Below are 25466 nucleotides of genomic sequence, written 5' to 3'. Positions count from 1 at the left end.
CACTGGACCACCAGGGAAGTCCCTAGAAAATTCTTTATCATCACGTAATCCTGCATAACTATAAACACATCCCCAAGTAGCATTATCTTGTATTTGTCCGAGTGATTTATAACATTAAGATCTATTACACGACTTCCCAGCTCTGAAATTCCCTAACTCCAGTTTGCAGGGAAAGAAAGCATTTCTTTTCTATGGAGGCCAGTACACCTAGATTTAACCAACACCAGTGTATTTAAGCTTCTTCAACAATCAAATTTCCCTTTCCCAAAAGTCAGATTCCACCCAGTATTGACGATTACTCCCCTAATGCATTATAAAGCTGTTTGATCTAAAATGTCATTTACACTGAACTTAGAAAAATGCATTTACTACATGAACCAGAATAGTTTTACACTTGAAATTCTTTTTTCATAGGTGAAGAGGCAAACCTTCTCTACATTTCTACATTTTGGAAAGCAAACCACAGCTCTGTAAATGCATAGTTTTGTCAAGCTAAATATCAACATTCCCTTGCATGCATTAATCTTTTAACCCCGAAACTAAAGTATGTGAGCCAAGTGAACATAATTACATAAATATCAGGCTCCAAAATAATCTACAGTTTGTTGTACATATATAGCGTATAATTTTTTCTTTTTTAATCCTCTCCCTTTTTCTCACTTTCTCCACCCCACACCCAGAGAAACTCCTATTTAGAGAAAGCCACACCTATCACTAGGGGCTGACCAACAACTTTTTAAAAAAACATTGAGAGCAAACATTGAGCCATTCTAACCCCAAGGAAATGCCAAGGCCCTGGAATGAAGGCATTCTAACTCTTGATGCAAATGAAGCTACTGGAATTTGTGAGGAGCAAAATAAAGAAAACAATTAAGCCATTAGCATGTCTCCTTGGAGACAATCTGGCCTTTGGAGGAAAGCAAAACCAGATCCCACTTAGGCAGGTGAGTGGTTAGTTTGATTACCGAAAAACAAAGGCATTATATACTGCTCTTTCAACCAGGACAGATGAAAACTTTGTCAGGAAATTTTACATTCTGAAGGTCCACACAGCTGAACAGGAAAAAGCTTCTCATCCTGTTAATCTAGCAGTGATTTTTTACATCACCAAAACCTGCCCAACCACTCCCCTGCCACAGTGAAGAGAAGTCCTAAACAGAGGTCACAGGTCACACCTGATTTGCGATGGTACCATTTGGAGTTGGGAACTTCCTCAGAAAGGACCCTGGTGCATTTTGTTACCATTTCTGCCTGCAAAGAGCTGCACCAGCCCTTGAGGGGACAAGCTGGGACTGGTTGTGTGGCCTTAGGCAATCACCTAGCCTCTTCTGATCTCAGGGGAAGGAAGGCTGGAATAAAGGGAGTGACAGTCAGGTGTAGAAGGCCCTCCCAGCCCACCCAGCTTCCTGCCCAGTCTGGCTTCTGCAGGAGCCGAGCCCAACTAGTTAACAAAAGGAAGCCCTACTGGTTTTATCTGAGGGGGGCTATTTTTGTCTTTGAAAACATTTCCAGTTTATAATTAATTAATCATCTACTTTAAATCACCGGTTCTCATCAATTCATTGGCGGCTGCGTTGCTACAACAATTTGGCCCTCTGTACAATTCTCGTCTAGTGGGAAGTTTGGTTCAATTCAACAAATTTTGTGATTCTACCACGTGCCAGACGTCACGTCAGGTGATGGAAATACAAAAAATGAGCATGACGCAGTGGCCCCTTAAGGAGTTTACAGCCCAGTAGGACAGAACAATAAACATATTTATTGAAATAATATCACTCTAAAACATCCCGTTGGTAGGAGGGCCCCACCTTACTTTGCCTGTCTCATCTCTGGCGTTGCTGGTCTACAAGCCACTCAAATCTCCTCACTCAAAATGCTCTAACTGGTGGTCATACTACATATCTTCCCAGACCCCATGAGTTACCTGGACTTCTCCCCTTCTTTCCCGCCTCACCTGGGAGGCCACTTCTATACTCCGGAAAGCTTAGAATACCTCACCCTCATCCACCTGGAGCTGAGCATAGAAAACGTACACTCCACAAAGCTCAAAAGGTGCCAATCTGTCCATTTTGTTAGCTGATGAGTTCCAATACAAAGATTTCATGAGGACAGTTTGAATTTACCAGTACTTGGATGCCCTGTGAGTTTTAAAACATCTGAATTCAACCTGTCCTCCAAAACCACATGCAATTAAAAAAAGCATACTGTCTGCTTCAAAATCCCATTTCAATTCTTTCTTCCATCTATTATCTCTGCCTATTCCTTAAACATCCACCCTTGGGAAAATCACTGGTAACCTAAACAATAGATGCCGTTTTCTGGGAGAACTATTTTCACAGACTCTGAAAGAGTTGCAGGGGAAGGCTGTCTGCCCTGTTTTCAACATTATAGCTGGTTGACGAGTGAAGAAAGGCATGGTGATGGGCAAAATGACTCCCCTGCCTTCTGTGAACGAGCGGCTCGGCTTTCAGGTGCCCTTTGAAGCATCGCTATGCTTCTTCCCCTTTCTGTCCTCACCATTCCATCTTCCAAAGGGCACGCTGAATGAAGTGAGTAGTGACATCTGTATCAGACAACTTCAGTTTTCCCACTAAAATCAAAGCTCCAGTGACATCTGAATCACAGGGCGCTTTCACGGATTCCCTCTTCCCCTGTTTCATTCCATTAGCTGAGCGACCAAGAGCCAGTTTACTGGAGTGCATTTTAAGAGTGCTTCACTGCGTTGGCAGTTCTGCACTCTACTTTTGTCCCTCGAGATGAAGGCCTAGGGAGCATTAACGAATGAATAACTCACAGCAGAAGGAAATGCAAGCACTTCTCCTCCAATACTACGTTTAAAAATAGTACTGTAATACATCTAGTATGGCAAGTCCCAAAATGGGGGTGGGACACAAAGATGAATAAGAAACAACTCTACCTGAAAAGTAACTGATCAGAAGGGAAGATAAAATGCCCGTAAACAATCAAGAGATCTTTGCAGATCAAGAGTTCCGAGGTTTTGAAGATAACTTCCAACTAGGAGACTCAAGAAGGTGGAAGTGGGGCTGACCTCAAAGGGGAATTAGACCATCAGGATGCGGAAGGGGAGGGAATTGACTGCAGCCAGACATCAGCCAAAAAAAGGTGAGATTATCCGAGCCTGCAAGGGGCACAGCAAGTAGTGGAACTTGGCCAGGTGACCTCGGCGAAAGACAAGGCAAAAAAAGGCAGGTTGAAGCCATGCTACACAGGTGGAATCCACAGGACTCAGCAGGTGGTGGGATCTTGCGATTCATTACATCTTATATTTAGAGTATATAAAATATACCTTTGCCAATGGATGCTTAAATACAACTGCTGCAAAAACTGAAGACTCAGATTCACAGCCCCAAACGAAGATGACAGTGCCTTATTGTTGCTGTAGAGCAGACACTGCTTGATTCCCCACTGGCTGCAGAGGTGCCAAGCAGGGCTACTTGGAGGAGGAGAAAGAGGGTTCCAAGATGGGAGGAGGGCGCTCCCCTCCTTTTAGGAAGCCTTAATTATGTGTGCTCACTTGCAAGCAGGTGCAAACTATATATTTCCTGCCTTCTCCAACCCTCCTCCTCACCCCTCCCAAGTCTAGAAGGGCAAGAGCCTTGTCGGGGAGAACAGGAGGCAGGATAGATGGAGAATCTGGTTGGGGCTTGGGGGCAGGGGAGAAAAAGAGCTGGAAGGAAGAGGATACCACACTTCCAATTTTTTTCCTACACTCCAAGCCCTGGTCCTACAGAACAGAAACAGAGCACAGAACTCTGATCCAGAGTCCAGTTATTAGAGTCCAGCAATTTCCTTCTAATGTGTCCTCAATTAGTTAATATTAATTTTATAATGAATAATAATGAGTCCTCATCAGAGAAATGAGCTTTCAATTATTTACATAAACGTCAAACCATTACGTCCTTGACTTATATTTGAAGTCTGCATTGGACGTACTTCTCTTCGTGATCACAGGAGAATATAAAAATCGAATAAATATGAGACCAATGCTGTGACTCTAGTTGTATGCTTTATAGCTATTCTGAAAACTCAAGTCAGTTGTCAACAATTAATACTGACCATTGCCTCATGGTAACTTGTATTGGTTTAGTACCTCTGGTAATCTTACAAAGAATTATTTTAACTCAGTACTTCCAACTTCCCTTCTCTCTAAAGCTTTATTATATTTGCTTTTCAAACATTTCCAGTAAAATCAGGTTTAGGACCAGGTTAGGATCCCTGGACAAAAGACTTGTACTCTAAGGCCACTTCTCCTACTAATTTGTCAGGTGACCTTGGTCAGGCTACTTAAATTCTCTGGACCTTAGAGAGTCATTTGGGGAGGCCATGGACCACTTAAGGGAGTTAGGATTCTTCTATACCAGGGAAAAATGCACACATGGACACAGACACAAACTTCAGCATATAATTTCATAGACCACGCCCCCCCGCCAAGTAGTCTCTGAGACATTTCTCATCTTGACATTCTATGTTTCAAGGTATCTGATCATTGAAAGAAACAAGTGTTATTTGCACAGCCATCACCATGATACAGGTATGTATGAGAAGGAATGAAGAGACAAATAAGCATGAACTGGCCCTGCAAATTATACCTAAAGAGAGTGTCTGAGTAGAGCTAGGATTGTAGGCTGGGGAGCCACCGCTGCCCTGCACACCAAAACTATGGATGCCGAGATATCACTGCCAGATACTCCTGTGGATGAGATTCGGCCAAGCTTTAAGGAGTCTACCCAGTTACTGGAGATGTCTACATTATTCTGTAAAAACAAAGCCCGTAATATTAAAAATCAAAGGGAAGCTACTTACTTTGATTCTCTGAGATACACCCCTTCTTCCAACCCAAGAAGTAGACAGTACCAAGAGCTGAGAGCTGAGTTTTGCTTTATTTAAATACCACTGTAGGGCTTCCCTGGTGGCTCAGTGGTTAAGAATCCGCCTGCCAAGGCAGGGGACACAGGTTCGAGCCCTGGTCTGGGAAGGTCCCACATGCCGCGGAGCAGCTAATCCTGTGTGCCACAACTACTGAGCCTGCACTCTAGAGCCCGCAAGCCACAACTACTGAGCCCGCCGTGCCACAACTAGTGAAGGCTGCGCACCTACAGCCCATGCTCCGCAACAAGGGAAGCCAACGCAAGGAGAAGCCACCGCAAGGAGAAGCCCGCGCACCACAGCAAAGAGTAGCCCCAGCTCGCCGCAACTAGAGAAAGCCTGCACAGCAAAACGAAGACCCAATGCAGCCAAAAATAAATAAAATAAATCTTTAAAAACTTATAAAAATAAATTAATGCCAATGTAATACAGAGATGGTTAGGATGAAATGATATCTAGGATTTGCTTCAAAATAAACCAAGAGAAGATGAGAATAGAGAAAACAAGATTGAAATAATTATATGCCAAAAAATTAAGAGAACCTAGGAGAAACAGATGAATTCCTATAAATATACAACCTACCAAGATTGAATCATGAAGAAACAAAATTTGAACAGACCAATTACTAGTAAGGAGATTAAATCAGTAATCCAAAACCTCCTAACAAAGAAAAGTCCAAGACCAGATGGCTTCACTGGTGAATTCTACCGAATATTTAAGGAAGAATTAATACCAATCTTTCTCAAATTCTTCCCAAAAATAGAAGAGGAAGGAACACTTCCAAACTCATTTTATAAGGCTAGCATTACCCTAGCACCAAAACCAGACAAGGACACAACACGAGAAGAAAATTACAGGCCAATATCCCTGATGAACACAGACACAAAAATCCTCAACAAATACTAGCAAACTGAATTCAGTAATACATGAAAAGGGAATTCCCTGGCGGTCCAATGGTTAGGACTCCACACTTTCACTGTTGTGGCCTGGGTTCAACCCCTGGTCGGGGAACTGAGATCCCGCAAGCTGTGCGGCACAGCAAATAAATAAATAATGCACGAAAAGATCATACATCACGATCAATTGGGATTTATACCAGGGATGCAAGGATGGTTCAACATCTGCAAATCAACATGATACACCACATTAACAAAATGGAGAAAATAAGATTGGCCATGAGTTATCAATTGCTGAAGTCCGGCAATGAGTTTTCTCCCCATTTGTGTAGTGTAAATTTTTCCATTTAAAAAGAGAAGGAGAAAGAGAACATCAAAGTGAAAGGTCCACAGATTAATGAATTTTTTTGAGACCTATGCCCAAAGCTAGGTTAATCCTACTCAATTCACATCTTGTTGAGGAGCCTGTGGCTCACAGAATATGGAAGTGACACCAATATGCATTATTCTGGGAACCATAATACAATCCAAAACACATGACTTTCATTCAAGACAAAAAAGTATTTTAGTGTGTGTGTGAAGAATGTCTTTCTCCACATGGACAGCTCAGGGCTGGCCAAAAAGGCAGAATTAGTCAGTGAACAGCACTGTTCTGACCTGTTCCAAACAGTATTGCTCCACTGTTATATCCAACAGGCCATCCACTCCAGTCTGGTTTGGCATGATTCACTGCTCTCTAAGCTTGGACTTAATCGTGAAATGTTTATTTTTACAAACTCCCTTTAACAGAAAAAAAAAAAAAAAAAAAGATTTTTCTTCGTGCTTTTAGCTTCTGCTTTACTTTTTATTTCCAGCAAAAATAGCAATTTAAAAATCATACTGAGGTTCCATAATACAAAAGAACTACAAGTTTTAATTCCTCGTACTTTGGGAAAACAGCAGCGGATGTATCAGGAGCAATGGGGGCTTCCGTCATACACAGGGGTTCAGAGGATCAGCCGGGAAAACGGGATTTGCACTAAATCTATTCCTGCCTCAATGTATTCACCCAACTAGACACGATGAAAGAAAAGGTGGAGGGTAGGCACTGTATCTGAGCCCCAGGGCAGTCCTCGCCCACACTAACCCTGAGGGTAGCTATGTAACTTGCTTTGGCCAATGAGACAATATCAACCATGATGCAAGTAGAGGTTAAAAAAATGCTTGTGCACTATGGCTTGCTTTCTCTTTTGCTGTTCTTGGGAACCCTGTGACCACTGCTGTGTTAACAAGCCAGGACTAGCCTATTGTGAAAGAGATAGGTGGCCAAGCCATCTCCACTGCCCCAACTGAACCTGGGCCAACTAACCGACACGTGAGTGAGGCCATCTTAGCTCATCCATCCCCACCCAAGCCACCAGCCGACCACAAGGATCTGATGAGCCAGTCCAGCCCAGAACTTCCCCAGCCAATGCACAAAATCATGAAAAATAATAAAATCTTTACTATTTAAACCACCAAGTTTGGGGTGGTTAATTACATCAAAACTTAATAGACAGTAAGGTAAGAAAAGGTAAGAAAGGAAAAGGTAAGAAAGAGATGCTTAACAGATGCTGAACATCCTGGGACATAATCCCTAACGGAACTTTACATAACTCAGTGGGACTTACTATTGATTTGATTGTATGTCAACTGTCATTAAAACAACCCGACATAGACCCAAAATTGCATACTCCCTAATATTCACCTCAAGATAAGGTTTGCTACAACTCTGGGAATGATACTGTGTGGGCTTTGGAGGTTTATGAACCTCCTAAAATTAAATGAAGAATTGTGTTTATGTGGGGGTTTTTTCTTCTTAATTGTAAAAAGATGTTAAAACTATGGGGGGATAATATAAATATTTATGCCCATCCTGCCCAGAATTAATGATACTATTTTCTATATTTGCTTTAGATTTTAATAAAGCAAATAAAACATTCTTAATAATGTTACAGTTAGTCCACTGACCTCAGTTCTCTTCTTTCCTCCTTCCCCCTTCAGCAGCTTGAACTTGATATCTTTCTAGTCCATCAATTTATATTTTTAAAAGAACATATACATAAATATATACATATATGAATATATATATCCCCAAACAATACAGATAGCCTTGTTTTGTGTTTTAAAATTTTTCTTAAATGACTTTACATGTATCTTTCTACAACTTGCTTCTTCACCTTTGTGAGATCTATCCATATTGATTCCCTATTATCAATAAGTCACATACGTTTATGCATTTCTCTACTAATGGACATTTAGATTGTTCCTGTCTTTTTGTTTGGTTTTCTTGTTTTGCTCATTATTACAAACAGTCAGGAAACAGGTCAATAGCTTCAGAGGGCCTCGGGACACCCCCAAATATTAGGCATCTCTGACAATCTGATGGGAGAAAGGAGAACTACCATCATTTTGCAGACATATTTCTGAATTTGAGCATTACTAAATCTTGGAGGTACCATCTTTATCATACTACGAAGTAGCTTAATAGATGCTTCTACATTTAAATCCAAAATTTCCTCTAACAAAGGTCCGTATCTAATTGGGACGCTAAAAACAACCGTAATTTTTTTGTTATTGAAAATTTTTTAGAATCAGACGATGACGCTCTCCAAATCATTCTGTTACCAAGTAATATGGTGCTAACTTGCTGTCAACATCAAAAGCTGGTCACACCAATTAAATTACTAAGAGACTAATGATATGCTATCCTAATTTTTGTTTGTTTTCTGTCACGTATATAAGGACTCGAGGGCTAAATTTCTTGTAGTTATCTTGTTTCCCTTATTTTCTACTTTTTAAATTAACTGAGATCAGAGAGCTTTCTAGCATGACTTTCTTTTACTTTTATGCTTGATCCCAGTGTGATATCATCTAGTCCCCAAATGTTGTGATATGCAAACATCCCCGAACAAGGAAATTAAAAAGCCCAGACTTTAAAATAGATTAAAAAAAAAAAAAAAATCAACCTTGCTTTCCCTCAGGAGTATGTAAATAATGAAGTGTTATACAGATATCCGGACCCAGAAATTTCAAATTCAGAAATAATGTACCCAATTGCTTTTGAAAGAGCATAAAGTTAGCAGACCTGGTTCATTACATACAAGTTGTATGGCCCTGAACAATTCTCTCTCCCTCACTATACTTTGGTTTTCTTACCTGTAAAATGGCAACAAAAACCATCATTTGTACAAGAATGAGATGAAATCACCTATAAGAAAGCCCTTTGTTGGGCTTCCCTGGTGGCGCAGTGGTTGAGAATCTGTATGCCAATGCAGGGGACACGGGTTCGAGCCCTGGTCTGGGAAGATCCCACATGCCGCGGAGCAACTGGGCCCGTGAGCCACAATTACTGAGCCTGCTTATCTGGAGCCTGTGCTCCGCAACAAGAGAGGCCACGATAGTGAGAGGCCCGCGCACCGCGATGAAGGGTGGCCCCCACTTGCCGCGGCTAGGGGAAGCCCTCGCGCAGAAACGAAGACCCAACACAGCCAAAAGTTAATAATAATAAATAAATAAATAAAATTTATATTAAAAAAAAAGCCCTTTGTTATTCCCTAGTCTGTGAGCACCTCATAAGCACAGGCAGTGCTTAATTTATCTTTGATTTCCTAGCGGTTGCCACCGTACTTGGTAAGAATTCCTACCTATCAGGCATGTACGCTAACCTCCTTTGCAACTGCTCTGTCTTCTCCACTTTGGGGTTCAAAGCTCCTCGTCTCCAACCACTTGGGTCCTCTGATAGGGGAACTCATAGTTGTCAAGTTGCAGTCAGAGGCCTGAGCACCCACTGTTGTCACACATTTGAGTGCCAGTATCATGATCCTGGGAGAACACCAACAGAACCCACCTCAGGTCAGGACCGGGGAGTGTGGAGTGTACACCAAGCCAGCCGGTCCTGGCTTCAGACTTTACCCCAGAGAGTGTTCCATGTGTCAGCAGGACAGGAGGCTGAGCAGCCCAGCACTGACCAGGGCAGTTCTAATGGGGGCAGGGAGACACAGTTACTGGTGCATCTGGAGGACAGGTCTCCATACAGTTAGGACTCAGGTTGGGTAATCAGGCTACATGGGATTATCATACCACCACCAAAATACGATAAATATGTTTACCAAGGAAAAGAGTTTACAAAATACATGGGGAAATACACAACACAAATTGTATATCAGCCCCATAATTACAACTACATAAAAATGATGTGCGTTTGGATAGTTTGGAAGGAAACCCAAAGACATGAAAAAAAATTAGCACTAGGGTAGTGGTATTATGGCGAATTCCTCTAAATTTATTTTTTATAATCTTTTAAAGTTGATACAGTAATGCATCAAAAATAATAAACAACCTTCCATCTCCAAGCAGACTATTTTTGAAGGGCCCCAGAAAGAAAACTACCTGGTCATGCCTAGACTCTAATCCACCACCGTGGTTTGGTGGGAAAAGCCTTGTTAAACTGGGATCAGAAAACCTGGATTCTGGCAGCAGATCAGTCAAAACCTAGCTCTGAGACTTTCGAAGCCATTTAACCCCTCTAGATCTTTCTATGAAGTCAAGCCAAAGGATTTAGGATAGACTCTTAAATTCTCTTCTGGGCTTTCTACAATGTAGTGTATGTTTTACTTTCTACAATGCAGTGTATGATTTCAAAGTCCCATGAATGAATTTTTAACAAACACATCAGAACTCAAAACACCTAAGACAGTATGGCCTCCTTCAGAGCAGTTCTTAGAGTACTGATTCCTGGGAAGAATCACCTCCTTTTTGGCCCCCAGGGCGTATGTTACACGATATTGCACATCTTCAGGACCAATTTTTTCCCCCTTTGAGGCAGAATGTAACTTCTGGAAACAGCTGAGAGGGACCTTATACAAAGTCTGGTGAGTAAGATGGGTGATCAGGCTGGACACTAGCACTTTAGGTCATAAAGGAAGTAAAAGAATTTTCTTAAATGACCATTCGTAAGTGCCCTGAACAACATTAATGACAGTGTTCCCATGGTGGCAATTCAGAAAGAAGGGCTGACTTCACCTGCATATACAGTGTCAAAGCCATTGTCCCTATTTTTAGGGACGACCCTTATAGTTTTACTTCTCTGAAGTAAAGCTGTCATAAAGATATGTAAAAAAAGACTTCACTAATATGCCCCCAAACCTTTCATCTCTGCCAAAATAAATTTTGAAGTTGAAATTCAAAACACGATTTGTTTACCATTGTTACAGAATGTGCTTACAAGGCCAAGCTGTTTATTTTTAATACCTTTGGCATTTAACCTTTAACCCCTTATTTGTTCTGTAAATATTAAGTCCCAGCATGGTAAAAAAAAAAATTAAAATATTAAAATCTCACCACGGAGAAACCCATTTTAATCACATACTGATAAAAACACAAGTTGCTGCATCTTTGTTTAAAAAAAAAAAATAGTAGATGACTCAAACTTGGAAAATTACTAATGTACGTAATTTCTATATGATCCATAATGAAGCTTTACATTTGTATAGAGGTTTCAAAATATTTCTGCTTTTTTGAAGCTGATGAAAAGAGCTTTTACAAGTTCTTACCAAGTAATGAGACCCAGTCCTCTCCTCATCAGAGAGAGGTCTCACATGAGCTCATAACATGAACACTAAGTCAGGGGCAAAAGGCTGTATTCCAAGTCATGTTTACAAAAATGCTCATTATCTAGCCCCAAGGAGAATCCCTGAAACAGACCTCAAATTCATGAGATGCAACAGGGAAAGGAGTAATAAAAGAGGTCCACCATGCAATATGGAGGTTGGGGGAGAGGGGGAGTACCTTTCCATTGGAGGGAGCTAAAGGGTTAAGAAAAAGAGAAGTTCAAGCAGAAACTAACACACCATTGTAAAGCAATTATACTCCAATAAAGATGTTAAAAAAAAAAAAAAAGAAACAGAGAAGTTCAATTTACAGGCTCACCACGCACAGCACTACCTGCACAGGTGTTTAGCTAGCTCCAAACCGTAGCAGCTGGATGCATACTGCCCCTGTTTAATAGCTTAGAGTCCACGGGCTGGAAACACCAGGCAACTCCCTCTCTTAAGGGAAACGCAGTGGGAAGGTGTGCATGTGTCAGTAAAAATCGAGTGCCCTTACTGGGTATGTGGCTAAAGTTTAGACTTCCCGATGGCGAGTGAATGGAAGGAAACACAGTGGTTCGCAGGACACCACTCTGAGATTTACAACAGGGTAGCTGCAAACAGCTGACCTGTCTGGCCTCTCAGCGATGATCAGCACGCTTTTAAAAATTGGCAGCTCTGGCATAAAAATCTAGATTTTCAGCTTCTCCTGAAAAAACAGACAATTTGGTAATGTGGTCAATGTAATCACAGCCTAAGGTCAAGTAATGATGGCTCTTTTGATGGGCACGTGTTCTATATTTACTCTCCAGAGGCCAGTCTCACCCCATCAAAAATTGTATCCTGGCCTCTGTAGACATCTGAGTCTGCAACCACTAACAAAGCTGAAATCCCCAGCAAAACTGAGGAGGAAGTGGCTTTCAGCTTCTGCAACTGTCTGCTTCCTCTACTTCTCCATCCCCTCCATCCATGGCCCCACTGGGCTTCCCTCCTTGCCCTGGGCTCCCAAACATTTCCCACTAGGCAGGCCCACCCACAGTGGTCCCAAGACATGCCCTGGATTCCACTCTTGCCCTAATCCTCTACCACTATCAAAACTTTTCTGGACTTCATCCCATTCCTTTCTGTTTTGGTTCTGTGTTGTGTTCTTTTGGCCAGGAGACTACTACTAGAAATCTGATAAACTAATCAGTGGGAATGGACTAGGTTACCTTCACAGAAAACATGTTTGAAATGGATTCCAGACTTTCTAAATATATGCCATGCCTTCACCCAAAGGAACTTACCTACCTTGTAGTCAACGGCATCAGATTTCTAAGTTCGTAAGCCTATTCCTATGTATTTTTATGTGTACTATCTGCAATTTACTCACAAGTAATATGCAAGTAAGGAGACGGGGACGCATCTTGAACATATTCTGAGGTGATGGCCAATTCAGATGTACTCAAATACATCAGCATATCTCAGTCACAAAAGCCTTATGAATCATAGTTTCTAGCTCCAAAGTATACAGCAGAGCTATACACATGGATTCCAGTCCATTAGACAGTCCAAATTGGTCATGGCCACAAAGGGTGAACTTCCTTTCTGGCTGATGATAAAGCCAGATTCTACAAAGGAAACCTCAGATGGGTATTATTATTGATTAAAGTCAAAGGAGATTGTTGTACCCTCCTAACCAATGTATACTAAATTATAGAGACATGCAGAGATTTTTTTGGTGTTTTTCTTTCTTTTTTTTTTTTTGGTCCTTCAAGTCTAAGGAAAAAAAAGAAACAAATTGCTATTGCCTGGTAGTATTCTTGGTTCTCCAAAGACAGAGAAAAATGTCCCAAAGTGAGTTTTCAGGCGGAAATATAAGGTAAACTGTAAGCTGTACACTTTGTTCATGAGTCAGAAAATGGCAATCTTCCTTATGAATCACAAATGAGTGAGCCTTGGTAGGGCCTTTGGTACAGGTGGAGAGCCTTCCTAATCTGCTACCAGATTTCCTAAGATATCTCACAGAGAGCGAGAGACAGAGAAATCCGCAGTACAGGTGCCAAGGGCCTGACGAATTATATTCTCCATGCTAACACTGAGCCACACCCACTGGAGGCATTGCCCCTTCTCTTCCTGTTCTAAGCAGCTGAGGGATGCAGCTGGGCAGACTCAGACAGATGTGAAACACAAAATGAAGCCTCATTCGGCTGGAAGGGGATCTTACATAAATAGTAAATACTATAATAACTGAGATTTCTGACTACTTAAGCTGCTGATGCTCTGTTCTAAGGCAACTTCATACATCCAATGCACAGACTTAATTTTTCAAGCCAGCGAAGAAATGATTCATTTAATTTTTGCCAAATTACTCTAGATCCAGTAGATGGAGTGATGGCACAGCTCCTATTTCAGGACAGCCAGCTGTTTCAACTTTTCCGTCAGGGAATCGGGGCCTCAGCAACTGTATCTGATGCACTGATAGTCAACTGGCGGCCCACAATACGGCCATCTGTGCTGCTGGCAGGGAACATCAATAGGTAAGTCCTACCCCTGTCCTTCAACAGACACCCTACGCACTCTGGAAACAGCTCTTCTTAGAACATGCCTCTTCTGCACCCACTTCACAAACCATCTACTTCAACAGCAATGGACCGAATTGAGTGTCCAGTTTCCGAGGTCCCCAGAAAAGTCATCCTACACTACTTTTTAGTCTCTCCAGCATGAAAAATGAGTGAAGTAAGGGAAAGTTAATTTTCTCAAGGTACCACTCAACTATTTAAATTCAGCAAGATTTTTTAAGCTCTTGACATACAACACATTTTTTTTTTTTTTTAAGAAATATTGAACCATGGAAAATAATTATAGCAATTTTAAAGTACTAAGACTCACACTGCTTAAGTTCAGGTAGCCAGTTAGGCAGTGGCCCCATTTAGGTAGCTCCACCCAAACACACAGTGTAAGTAAATGGTTCTCTTTAGGGGTTCCAAAAATAATATGGGGTGGACTGACTTCTTAAACCCTACAACTGAAAGGGAAATTTTATTTACAGATTAAGTGTCCTCTTAGGTAGACGCAAGGGTGACATAACTTTGGACTAGGTGAAAAGAAAAAGCTTTGGTCAAGGATGCCCTTTTAAAGATTTTGGTGTTTGTTTTTAATCATTCTTTTGAATAAACACAGCACTGGGTCAAGGGCTGCTTTTGAGTTTTGTGTGTAGGTTCCTATGGGCCCTTCCTAATTTCCCTCAGGCTCCAGCAGGATAGAGATTTTTAAATTAGTGCTGTACCGGTTATCACTGTGACTTAGCACCCCTTTCAGTCACTAAAAAACAAGAAAAACCAATCAGAAGAGGACCAGTTCATTCACCTAAGCCGGATTATTTGAAAAGAAGCAAGTGTGGAAACTATGAAGCCTTGTAGTAGAACTTTTTCCCCCCTCTGATGGTCTGCCAATCTCTTCAAAATAGAGCCCTTGCTTTTGTGCTTAGGAAAGAAAAGTACACCACCCCAAAGCCCAAGGGATGCGGCTAAGGTTATTGGGGGCGGGGTAGCCGAGGCCGGGAGGTCGGGGTGGAGGAAAAGTCAGAAACGAGTCAGAGAGAGAGCCAGACACTTCCATCGATTCCCAAAGTGCCAAAGGAAAAAGAACAAAAAACTCGACTTCCTCCCATGCGTACCGTTCGCTGTACACCCGAAAAGTGCCAGCCACCTCGCACTTGGGGGAAGTGGAGGAGGGTGGTGTTTACTCGGCCTTTTTGGTGCAAAGACCCTCCGGGCCGGCGCCCAGCGGAGCCCAGGCCGGCCCGGCTCCCGGCAGCCCCGCGGCACCCTCGCCCGCGGCCGCCAGTCCACCGCCAGGTGCTCGCGCTACCTGGCGCCCCGCTGCCTTTGTGCGGCCGCGCCGCCCCCGCCGGCGCGCGGATGCCAGCGGGACAGCTGCGGCGCTGCCGGGCGGCCGGGGGAGGAGCAGTGGTCCGCGGCGCCGGTGCAGCGGGCGGGGAGCGCGCGCACGGAGGGGCGCAGGCGGCCGCTCCCACCTTCCCAGCGGGAGGGAATTGATGCCCCCCCGGCGGGCCGTGCCCCTGAACGCGGATCTCCCCGCACTCCGGCTTCCGACAGCTGGCAGCCATAGCCACCTCGGCCACGAAAAGTTTGGCGACGCCGAAAGTGACTTGAAAGAAAGTTTTCCTTGGCCCCTCACTCCGTCTCCCCCAGCCCCGGTTGAGCGAAAGCTGCAGGAAATAAGGGCTCGCGACGTGCCGACTCCCGCGTCCAGCTTCTCCACCCCTGGCCTTGGCAGCGCGCCCAAGGTGGGTGCCCCGCTCCCGGGCTTCCCGCCCCATCCCTGGGTCAGGCGTCCCGGGACGCCGCGCGGCCAACTCACCATGGTGACTCGCGCCGCGGTCGCGCCTCTGCCGGGTCCGGCTGCCGGGGAGCTGGGGCTGGAACGCAGTCTCCTGGGCGAACTTCAAAAGTTGGTTCCCTTCGCCAAAAACAGGCTCTCGACACCCAAGCACTCACAGGAACCAATGGGAACCCTGGGGGGACTCCATCCAGGCGGGATCGGCGGCGGTAGGTGAGGGCGAGCAGGAGGCGGCTTAGCAGGCGGGGCGCATATTGCGGAGGGCAGGGGTCCACCCGGACCAGGCGCTCGCCGCCCGCCTAGGTGAGTGCAATGCTCTCCGCGCGTCCGACTAGCTGCCCTGCCTCGCTCTTCTTCCTTCGGCCACCTTCTCCGTACTCCTCTGGCTGAGCCTCGGCTCGGGCAGGGCAATCTGTCCATAAATGGAGAATTCAGCTCAGGCCTGACCAATCAGGGTTTGTTTTCATAGCGTCACTCCTCAGGGAAACCGTAGTAGCCAACAAGCTTGGAGCTGCTGGAGTTTCCAAAGCCCTCTGGATCCTGTAGTCCTCCTCCACGCCAGCCTCCAAAGAGCGCTGCTGACCCAGCTCGCTCCCGGTGGCATGACTTGAACTGGTAAGAAGAAAACCACTCTGTGAAAGAGAGGTAAACTTCTAAATTTTTTTTTTTTCTTTTAAACGCGAAAGTTAGAGTAAGTGTAGCTGAAGTGGTATGATTTTTCCCATAACTTTTTATTTTTTTAAAGAAGGAAATATTTTATCAGCATAAAAGATCAGAGTCGTGGCAGCAGCCCAAAGGAAATCCTTTTTCTTTCCAACGTCTGGATTGTGAGGAAAGTCAAAAATATCGTTTCCCCCACCCTTTCTTTTACCTGAATTTCCTTGGAAAACAAAGGAAGGCTTTTTGAGGGGGAGGCGCGGAGGGGGAATTTTGATGGTGAAGGAGTTGCACGTGCAGTGGAGCCAAGGACAGGGGAGAGAGGCGTGGGAAGAACGCGCCATCCAATCTCGGTCAACACAAATCTGCTGAGAGCAATTAGCATTACAATCAAGAAATCAGGTGGGCAGTGAGGAGAAGATTGGAGTGGGGGGGGGGGAAGCAGAATCCTGAAATAAAGGTAGAGGGTCTGATGTTATTGTTTTCAGGGTTCAGGAAGTAAACTTGGTTGGCTATAACAGGATGGTCCTCTCTGGATCTGTGGTAGGTAAGACTTGAAAACTTCAGGGCACAGAAAAACTATGAAGCATAATGATTTACTGTGATTTACTTTATGAACTTTGGTGGTAACCCTTCACTTGAATAAAGGATCCTGGAGTTGGAATGGATGTTAAAAATCCTCTTGTCTAGAATGGGTAAACAAAATGTAGTGTATCCATAGAATGGAATATCATTCAGCCTTTAAAAAGGAAGGAAGTACTAACACATGCTACAACATGAACCTTGAAAATATTAAGTGAAAGAATCCAGAAAAAAAGATCCCGTTTTATATGATTCCATTTATATGAAAATAGAGAATGGGGAAATCCATAGAGACAGAAATTGGTAAATTATTGATTGCCAAGGGCTGGGAGAGGGGAGGATGGAAGTAGTTGCTAACAGGTGTGTGTTTTCTTATTGGTGAAAATATTCTGGAATTAGGTGGTGGTGATGATTGCACAACTTCGTGAATATACTAAAAACCACTGAACTGTACATTTTAAAAGGGTGAATCTTACAGTATGTGAATTATATCTCCATCTTAAAAACTGAAAGAAAATCATGTTGACCAAATTTTTTTTTTAAAAACATGTTGACCAAATTCTCGTAGTAATCATCCACAGTTAGGCAAATAAATGTAATTGAATGCCTACCATAGGTCATCATGGCCACTGTGAATACAGTGGTCTCTGCCTTCACCAAGCTTACAATTTTAGAAGGAGGGAAACAAAAGATAGATTTTAAAACAATAAATAATTACAGGAAAGATACAAATACAATAAGAAGTAACACTAGTTTTGTGCAAGGGACTGCCATATTTGGAGCTATAGGTTAGGTAATTCATCTGGTAGCATTCTGTAGCACAGACTGGACGGGAAACCATGAGACATCTGTTGAACACTCATTATGAACTAGGTCCACACAGGCGTGATCATTGGCTAAATACATTCAGATGTGATATATTATTCTCAGGTAAATCTGATTCCATGTCTCAGAGGTATGTCAGCTTCAAAATGCAATCAGGCATTTTAAGAACTAGTGGAACAGGGAATTCCCTGGCGGTCCAATGGTTAGGACTTAGTGCTTTCATTGCCGGCGCCAGGTTCAATCCCTGATGGAGGAACTAGGCTCACCGCGAAAGAAAAACAACTAATGAACAGAGGTTACCAAAAGGGAAATCTGAGCTTACCAGTTACACAAAAAACGCCACTTCGGTTGGAATTGACACATTGCCTCAACCACCATCCTGTCCATGCAACCCTGATTAGTAATCAGACTGAGATGGGCTTTGAGGGATACAGGCAAAGATGTAGTTGTTTTCCCCAAGGTTAACCTAAGGATATGCAACACTGAAAATCTCTTAATAATCCATCACCAACCTATCAGTCTTGGATTTATCTAAAACTACCTTGACACTGGTTGTCAATTGTATTAGCATTTGAGATTTTTTTTAAAGTGCTTACTTTTATTTGCCCTAATAATCTCTTTCCAGTTTCCAGAAGTATTCCCAGCTCTAGTAGGTGGGACTTTGATGAAGATGTCTACTTGTGTTCATTTTTCATGATTTTGTAATGTAATTCCTTTCCAGATTAAATATAAATATATAGATGAATGCCTACGTCTGGGCAGTACTTAAAATATGAGATTTCATGCACATAAACCTGAATTTGTAGTCTGGTTTTTCCACTTAACTGGCTGTAAGATCTTAATTTCTCTGAGTTTCAGTGCCCTTATCTATAAAATAGATTGATGTAAGTCTGAAATGAAATGTGTGCAAAGATGGTCAACAAATTTTGGTTCCTTTTTCCTTTCCCTTCTGATTAGGGATTCAGACCTAGATCCCTGGGTGAGATCAGATGGTCCTTGGCCCTCTGAATTGCATGCCAACTCCTGGAGGCTGTTTGTGTGTGCCCTTTTCTTCAGGGAGAGTTAATAGCTTTCATCAAATCCTCAAAGATTCGGTAACTGCCAGAACATTAGGACCCACAATCTCTTGATCATATTAGTTATGCCTCTTTGGATCTTTGTCTCTATTATTGTGTTTTTCTTGAGTCATAGGGATTAGAACTGAGTCTGATACTAAAAGCACAGAAGTTCTTGTATTCTCAAAGCAAAACCCACTAATTCACAGTTTGAGCATAGAATAAAGTGTGTGATGATGTGGAAGAGCCTATAATTTCATGAAGAATCCCTTCAAGCCCTCCCCTGCTCCATCTGCATCTTAGGAAGGTACCTTGTCAGGTTTGGCTGGGGTGACCATACATCCTGGTTTACTTGGGGGAGCTGGGTTTATGCCTTTATCTCAATGAAATGATAAAGTGCACCCCTCTTGCATTCCCAGCAGGCCTAGTTTGAATGATAAACCATGGTCACCATAGATTTTTGGCCAAGTTGCACCCCCTAAAAAAATCCTCACTTTTTAAAATGAAAGTTTTTCCAATTTTCTTGACTTCACCTATTTTTCAGAGGACTCAGTATCTTACCAGATATTTATTCTTATGATCTCAAGATCATAGTAGCAATGAAGGGAAAGCAACTTTCAAAATTGTAAAACTCATTCTAGACACATGATGGAGCTAGTCAGATGAGACTTTATACAGAAGTTGGCGTGATTAACTGCGTTTTATCTGGGGCGGAATGAAAAGGAATGACAAAGCTCAAATCCCCATATGAATCCATCAGTGAAAAAAAAAATCACTGCTCATGTATTTTGGAAAATAATTAGTAAGAAGATAATATAGGGCAATGAAACGAGTTTCCACGTCAGTACCATGAAAGAACATCAGAATGCGTTCACCACAGTACAATTAAAGAAAAATTTGTTAATGGAAAAATGAGGGCAGAAATCTTTAACAAGACACTAATGAAAGACACTAACAAGATGCATTCAGGCTTGCGTCACATCAATGTGAGATGTCCTGGGTAATCGCTGTTTCTACCATAACGGGCATCATTTATTAGGTTCAGTAGGTATCAGATACTGAGCTAAATGCTTACTGTACAATATCTTATTACATCTTCCATACAACCCTACTAACTTTGTTTGCAGTTAAGAAACTAAGTTGAGAGAGTTTGAAGTAACTTGCCCAAGATAACATTCAGCTACCATGCATCAAATCTATATATTTGTCTGACTCTGAAGCCCAAACTTTTACCCTCTAAGCAGTGACTCTGTACTAGGAATGCCTATTAGAAAAAATTTCCCCTTATGCAGGCCCATTATGAATGGGAGCACACCTTAGGAGCCTGTCCAAACCAGGATCCTGGAGAAATTCTTGCTATTTAAATTTTTTTTTTAATTTGTGTATAGTTGATTTACAATGTTGCGTTAGTTTCTGGTGTATGGCAAAGTGATTCAGTTATATATATATATATATATATATATATATATATATATATATATATTCTTTTTCAGATCCTTTTCCATTATAGGTATGATAAGATACTGAGTATAATTCCCTGTGCTATACAGTATGTCCTTGTTGTTTATCTATTTTATGTATAGTAGTGTGTATCTGTTCATCCCAAACTCCTAATTCATCCCTCCCTCCCTTTCCCCTCTGGTAACCGTGAGTTTCTCTTCTAAAAAAATTCTTGCCTTTTTATGAATTACATTTGTATAGAGAGTTTAAGTCAACTTCAAACATTCTTTGTTCTTCTAATATGTTAATATTGATTTGTGAAAAGGATATTGCAGAGAATTTCAACAGTGGGATAATGTGATATGATGCTACTTTTTTTATATAAATTTATTTATTTATTTATCTTTTTATTTTTGGCTGCGTTGGGTCTTCGTTGCTGCGCACGGGCTTTCTCTAGTTGCGGCAGCTTCTCTTGTTGCGGAGCATGGGCTGTAGGCGCGCGGGCTTCCTTAGCTGTGGCATGTGGACTCAGTAGTTGTGGCTCGCAGGGTCTAGAGCATAGGCTCAGTAGCTGTGGCGCATGGGCCCAGTTGCTCTGCGGCATGTGGGATCTTCCCGGACCAGGGCTCGTACCCATGTCCCCTGCACTGGCAGGTGGATTCTTAACCACTGCGCCACCAGGGAAGTCCCTGATACTATTTCTGATTAATATAACTTTTTTGCTATAACAATTATTTTACCAAAATAAAAACAGGAATTACTTAAACATATGTTTAGATTGACAGCTTATTAAGTGCACGTTTATATAAACTTATGATTATATTTTCTCTGATACAAGCCAATCTTTTCTTTTCTTTCTTTCTTTCTCCCAGTGTCAATTTGATTTTTACATTCAGAAGATAAGCCCTGACCTTTCTCCAGATTTAAAAATGATTAAGTAATGAGTAATACTAGTTATGGTGTCCCATGATCTATCAAGGAGTGAGGTGCTCCACAGAAGGGAGCTTTGCTGATAACTGAATCTCCTGGATCAATAACGTGACCACAGCCTGGTTTTCTTTCTTCTTCCCCCTTACTGTCAACTTATGCTGTCTTATTGGATTTTGTGTATTCTTTTAAGTCATCTTTAATCTTTGCTGGAACAAGGCAAGGCATGTATGAGTAAATATATACATTTAACAGACTAAAAAAATAACACATAACTGTGTGAGCCTACCCTTGTTTAAGCACTGAAACTTTTTTTTTAACCGGAAGGAAAATTTTTCTACATGCTTCATTGCCTTTTGAAAATATGCTGAACATCAAGCAGCCTGTGCTTGAAGACTCAAAGTCATCACTATAAATATCAATTATCGCACAGGGTTCTACTGAACTGAGGTCCTTGGGGACTACTGAATGGAACCACTGTTTGCCACTATACTTTATGGCCCTGGACTGCTGTACTTGTACAGTTATACTATTTTTTCTTTAAATTCTATATCCTCCATTGTTAGAGACTTTTTTTCTCCTGCTATTCCAGTCTAGTCTCCTTTAGTAACAAGGAGAAAAAAAAAGAAAAAAAACGCACATGGGTTGTTTTGTGAGAAAAATATTTTAAAGGTATATATGCCCCAGAGCCCAGCAAAAAAAAACAACAACACAAAGGAAGATAGGGCTTATATACGCTCTCTGTCCTTTTCTGGCTTCCTGGCTTCTCTGCAAGGATGGATGTTCTTCTCTGTCTCTTCAAGCTTCTCTCACTTACTCATAGTTGCTCCTCCTTCCATAATTTCAGCTTGCAAAGTGTCTTTAGTTTGTCGTGATCCTGACTCAGGCCCCCAAACCGCCTTTTAGCTGTGCTGCCCACAACTTACTGGAAACTTCCCCCTTAGTCTCTGGATTCAAGTCCTAGAGAAAGAAAGGGAGGCAAACAAAGAAAGAGAGAGTCTGACTCAACCAGCTCAACCTTTCAAACTATGCCACCAGGTCATAGGTCACTGGAAAGCCTATGTAAGGCTCTGCTTGAACAAGGTATCTGTATAGTCACATTCCAAGCAAATGTTGTCACAAGGGTAGTGTTCTAGAGCTACTGCACTATTAAGAAAAGATGGTAAATGGGGACAGTCTCTGAGGAGGGGATACTCCAACTTAGGGGTACGCAGCCATTTGCCAATGGCAACTGTCTGCTACTTTAATTTATACACGGTTGTCTTGGTGAGGCCAGGAGGGAAGTTTCATTCACCTCTTCAACAGAAAAAATTGCGTAGGTTTTGCAACAATCATCATCACTTCAACTTTATTGTCATACACCTATAAATGTATTTATATACTTAAGATGTGACATATGTTTTGCATTTATTATCATGCACTTAGAAATGTGTGTTTAGGCATACTTATAACTATTTGTATATACACATAGATGTGTGTGTGTTTAAGATGACTTTTTCAAGATATTGTTACAACTTGGGGGGATTTGTTTTTCTTAATAGACTTTATCTTTTAGAGTGGTTTTAGGGTCACAGCAAAATTGAGGGGAAAGTACAGACTTCCCATACACCTGCCCCCACCATGCATAGCCTCCCCCATTATCAACAGGGGGATTTACTTTGAATAGAGTGCTTCTTGGTGTGGGTGTCTGCATGTTGCAGCATGGTTTCCAAACCACTACTCTTTTCACTCACCACCACAGCAAACATTTGCTGAGCATTGTTGTAGGCGCTGGAGAACTGTAAGACAAGTGCCCTGTCCCCATGGGATTCACATCTTTCCATGTACATCAAAAACATACACAACAATGGGAATTCCCTGCTGGTCCAGTGGTTAGGACTCTGTGCTTCCACCTCGGGGGGGCACAGGTTCGATCCCTGGGCGGGGAACTAAGATCCTGAAAGTCGTATGGTACTGCCAAAAAAAAAAAAAAAACCATACACAACAACACAAGGGTTTCCTACTTCAATACACACCACGTTAGATGTATCAAATTCAAAAACAGATCTGTGTTTTTTAAGGCGAGAGTTCTATTTCCAGAGAGCTAAAACACAGTCTAAAATTCCTAATTGTGCCTTGTCTCTTAGATGTAGTCTTAAGCTGTAATTCCAAAATTTGGTAGATGTTCTTTAAATTTGAGCTCTCCATCCCAGCTGAGCAGAGTTGACCATCTAAAGCCTAAAGGCAGCTTTCCAATTTGGGTCAGGCTGTTTACCTTCCTATGGATCGGGAATAGTTTTCTTTATCTGTAAAAACAGAAGTAATGACACCTCCACCATTTATTTCAATTAAGTCATGTGAAGTGATTAGAAATAGTGACTAAGGCATAGAGAGTTCTCAGTATGAGTCGTCATTATTGAGGCTAAAGATTCACCAGCTAATGATTTCCTTCTGTGTCTCAATTGTTCTAAGTTTATGAGAACTATACTTCTGTTGACTGGTGTTTGCATTGATATTTTCCCCATATTTCACTAATTTTGATAAAGCAACAAGGCTAAATGCAACTTAGTAGGAACATAGTTGAATAAATGCTGTGAGACCGAGAAAGATGTTGGCACAGAAGGAACTGAACTGTGAGCTGAGCCTGAAGGAAGCAACCACATGAGATCCATCAAAATATTCCTTTGTTACCTGGCTTATCGCCTGGTACCATATAGGAAAGATGGGTCAGGTACGTTAATGTACGGTGTCCTTATTTGTGCAAAAGTGAATGTACAAAGGTCAAGGGCACCAGGAGATGGCCTTTCCCTTTTACTCTATTAAATTCCTGGAAATCCCAAAATAAAGCCAAATGTGATAAAGTTGATGATAGCTTCCCATAAAAGGATGCTTCAATAAGGCATTGGTAACAAATGAATTATATATTTGACCGAGAATGTGATTCTAAAAGCAGCTATGACCGTTATAAAGCTTCTATAATTTTGTACAGTTTTGCTCCAAATGGTATAAAATGGATATAAATGTGCACTTTTGTTATAGAAAGGACCTCAGTGGGTTGAAAAGTATATTTTAGCACATAAAAATACCATGCAGCTATCATAAATTCTAACTGTATAAATTTGCCCTAAAATAGTATCCCAGCTCTAATAACTATTACTTAAACATTTCATTAGGAGTTCTTTCTTGATTTCTTTTCGGTTTAAAAACTGGGAGTGGGTATGAGAGTGGTGCCAGGGAAGGGGATGCTTACGAATAATTTATAAAGTAGAAGTAATGTTTTTTCTTGATTAATTTCCTTATAAAGCTAAGTTATTTAAACTATAAGCACCCGGCAGAAAAAAAGCGGTAAAAAAAAAAGCAGCTAACAGAATAAAAAGTGGTTGAATAGATAAATAAAAACCAAAAGAAAAATAACCAGACTTCCAATTTTTTTTTGCAGTACATGATCATTGGTTTTAAATTACAAAAGAAATATACACTTCATATTATAAAATAAAGCATATGAATTCAGAGTTTGTAAAATAAAATGTGAAAGTCTACTCACCCACACCCTCTCCTACAAGATTTTAAATGTGAGAAAATGGTGATTCCATTGGTAGAAAATGAGGCTCCAGAAAATGGTGATTCCATTGGTAGTAAAGAGGAAGCTCCAGTGTCAATGAATTCCAACTTAGACGTGTTCAGTTAGAGCTAACAGAGATCTCTGGGAGAGATCTCTAGGTATCTCTGAGAGAGACTGGTTGAACCTCAGGGGAGAGGTCGGGTCTGACATTATCTGTGCCTTTGCAGTCTTCATCTAATTGTCCTCTTGTTGCTTTTGATACCAAACCATTCTTTCCTAAACCTTCTCTCCCTCCTTCTCTCTCTGTTGGCACGGCTGTGGGGAAACAGGTTTCTTCTATATTTTTGATGAGAGTATAAATAGGTAGAAACCCTATGGAGAGCAACTTGGCACTATGTAGCAACATTACAAAATTGTCCAGTCTCCGACCCAGCCATTCTGCTTTTGGGAATTTATCCAAAGATGTACATACACAATGCAAATTAACATATGTCTACAAAGCATCATTGGTGTAGCAAAAGATTGGAAACAACCCAAATGACCATCATTTGTGGAACTGGTGAAATATATTAGGAGACAACACATAATAGATTTTTAAAAATTTTAAAAGGCTTTTAAAACGGGATGAGGAATTTCTCTCTGAACTGATATGGAATGATTTCCAAGATGCACTGATGAGTTACAATGAAAAGAGCAAAGTACA

At 41.7% G+C, this 25466-nt stretch overlaps 3 protein-coding genes across 4 annotated transcripts in view; 2 read left to right on the top strand and 1 right to left on the bottom strand.

Annotated features, from left to right (window-relative positions):
• The window catches only part of MYO1E (myosin IE), a 203884-nt gene extending 187742 nt beyond the window's left edge, over window positions 1–16142 (bottom strand). Inside the window, exon 1 of the mRNA XM_007165955.3 lies at window positions 15758–16142. Within this exon, the coding sequence (XP_007166017.1) occupies window positions 15758–15760 (3 nt within the window). The 5' untranslated portion in view covers window positions 15761–16142. The remainder of the gene's footprint in view (window positions 1–15757) is intronic.
• Window positions 15759–25466, top strand: part of LOC103012139 (vasculin-like protein 1) — a 41480-nt gene continuing 31772 nt past the window's right edge. The window contains 3 exon segments of the mRNA XM_057542680.1: window positions 15759–15949; window positions 16283–16351; window positions 16882–16936. Coding sequence (XP_057398663.1) covers window positions 15759–15949; window positions 16283–16351; window positions 16882–16936 — 315 coding nt within the window.
• FAM81A (family with sequence similarity 81 member A) overlaps window positions 16274–25466 on the top strand; it is a 126282-nt gene continuing 117089 nt past the window's right edge. Inside the window, exon 1 of one of the 2 annotated variants that reach the window (XM_057542410.1) lies at window positions 16274–16381. The gene's annotated coding sequence lies outside the window, so the exon portion shown is untranslated. The remainder of the gene's footprint in view (window positions 16382–25466) is intronic. The other variant, XM_057542413.1, reaches the window with a different exon arrangement.

This window comes from Balaenoptera acutorostrata, chromosome 3 (assembly GCF_949987535.1).
Source record: "Balaenoptera acutorostrata chromosome 3, mBalAcu1.1, whole genome shotgun sequence".
Taxonomy (NCBI): domain Eukaryota; kingdom Metazoa; phylum Chordata; class Mammalia; order Artiodactyla; family Balaenopteridae; genus Balaenoptera; species Balaenoptera acutorostrata.
The sequence above is the reverse complement of the archived record's forward strand: the minus strand, read 5'-3'. Positions and strand labels throughout refer to the sequence as shown.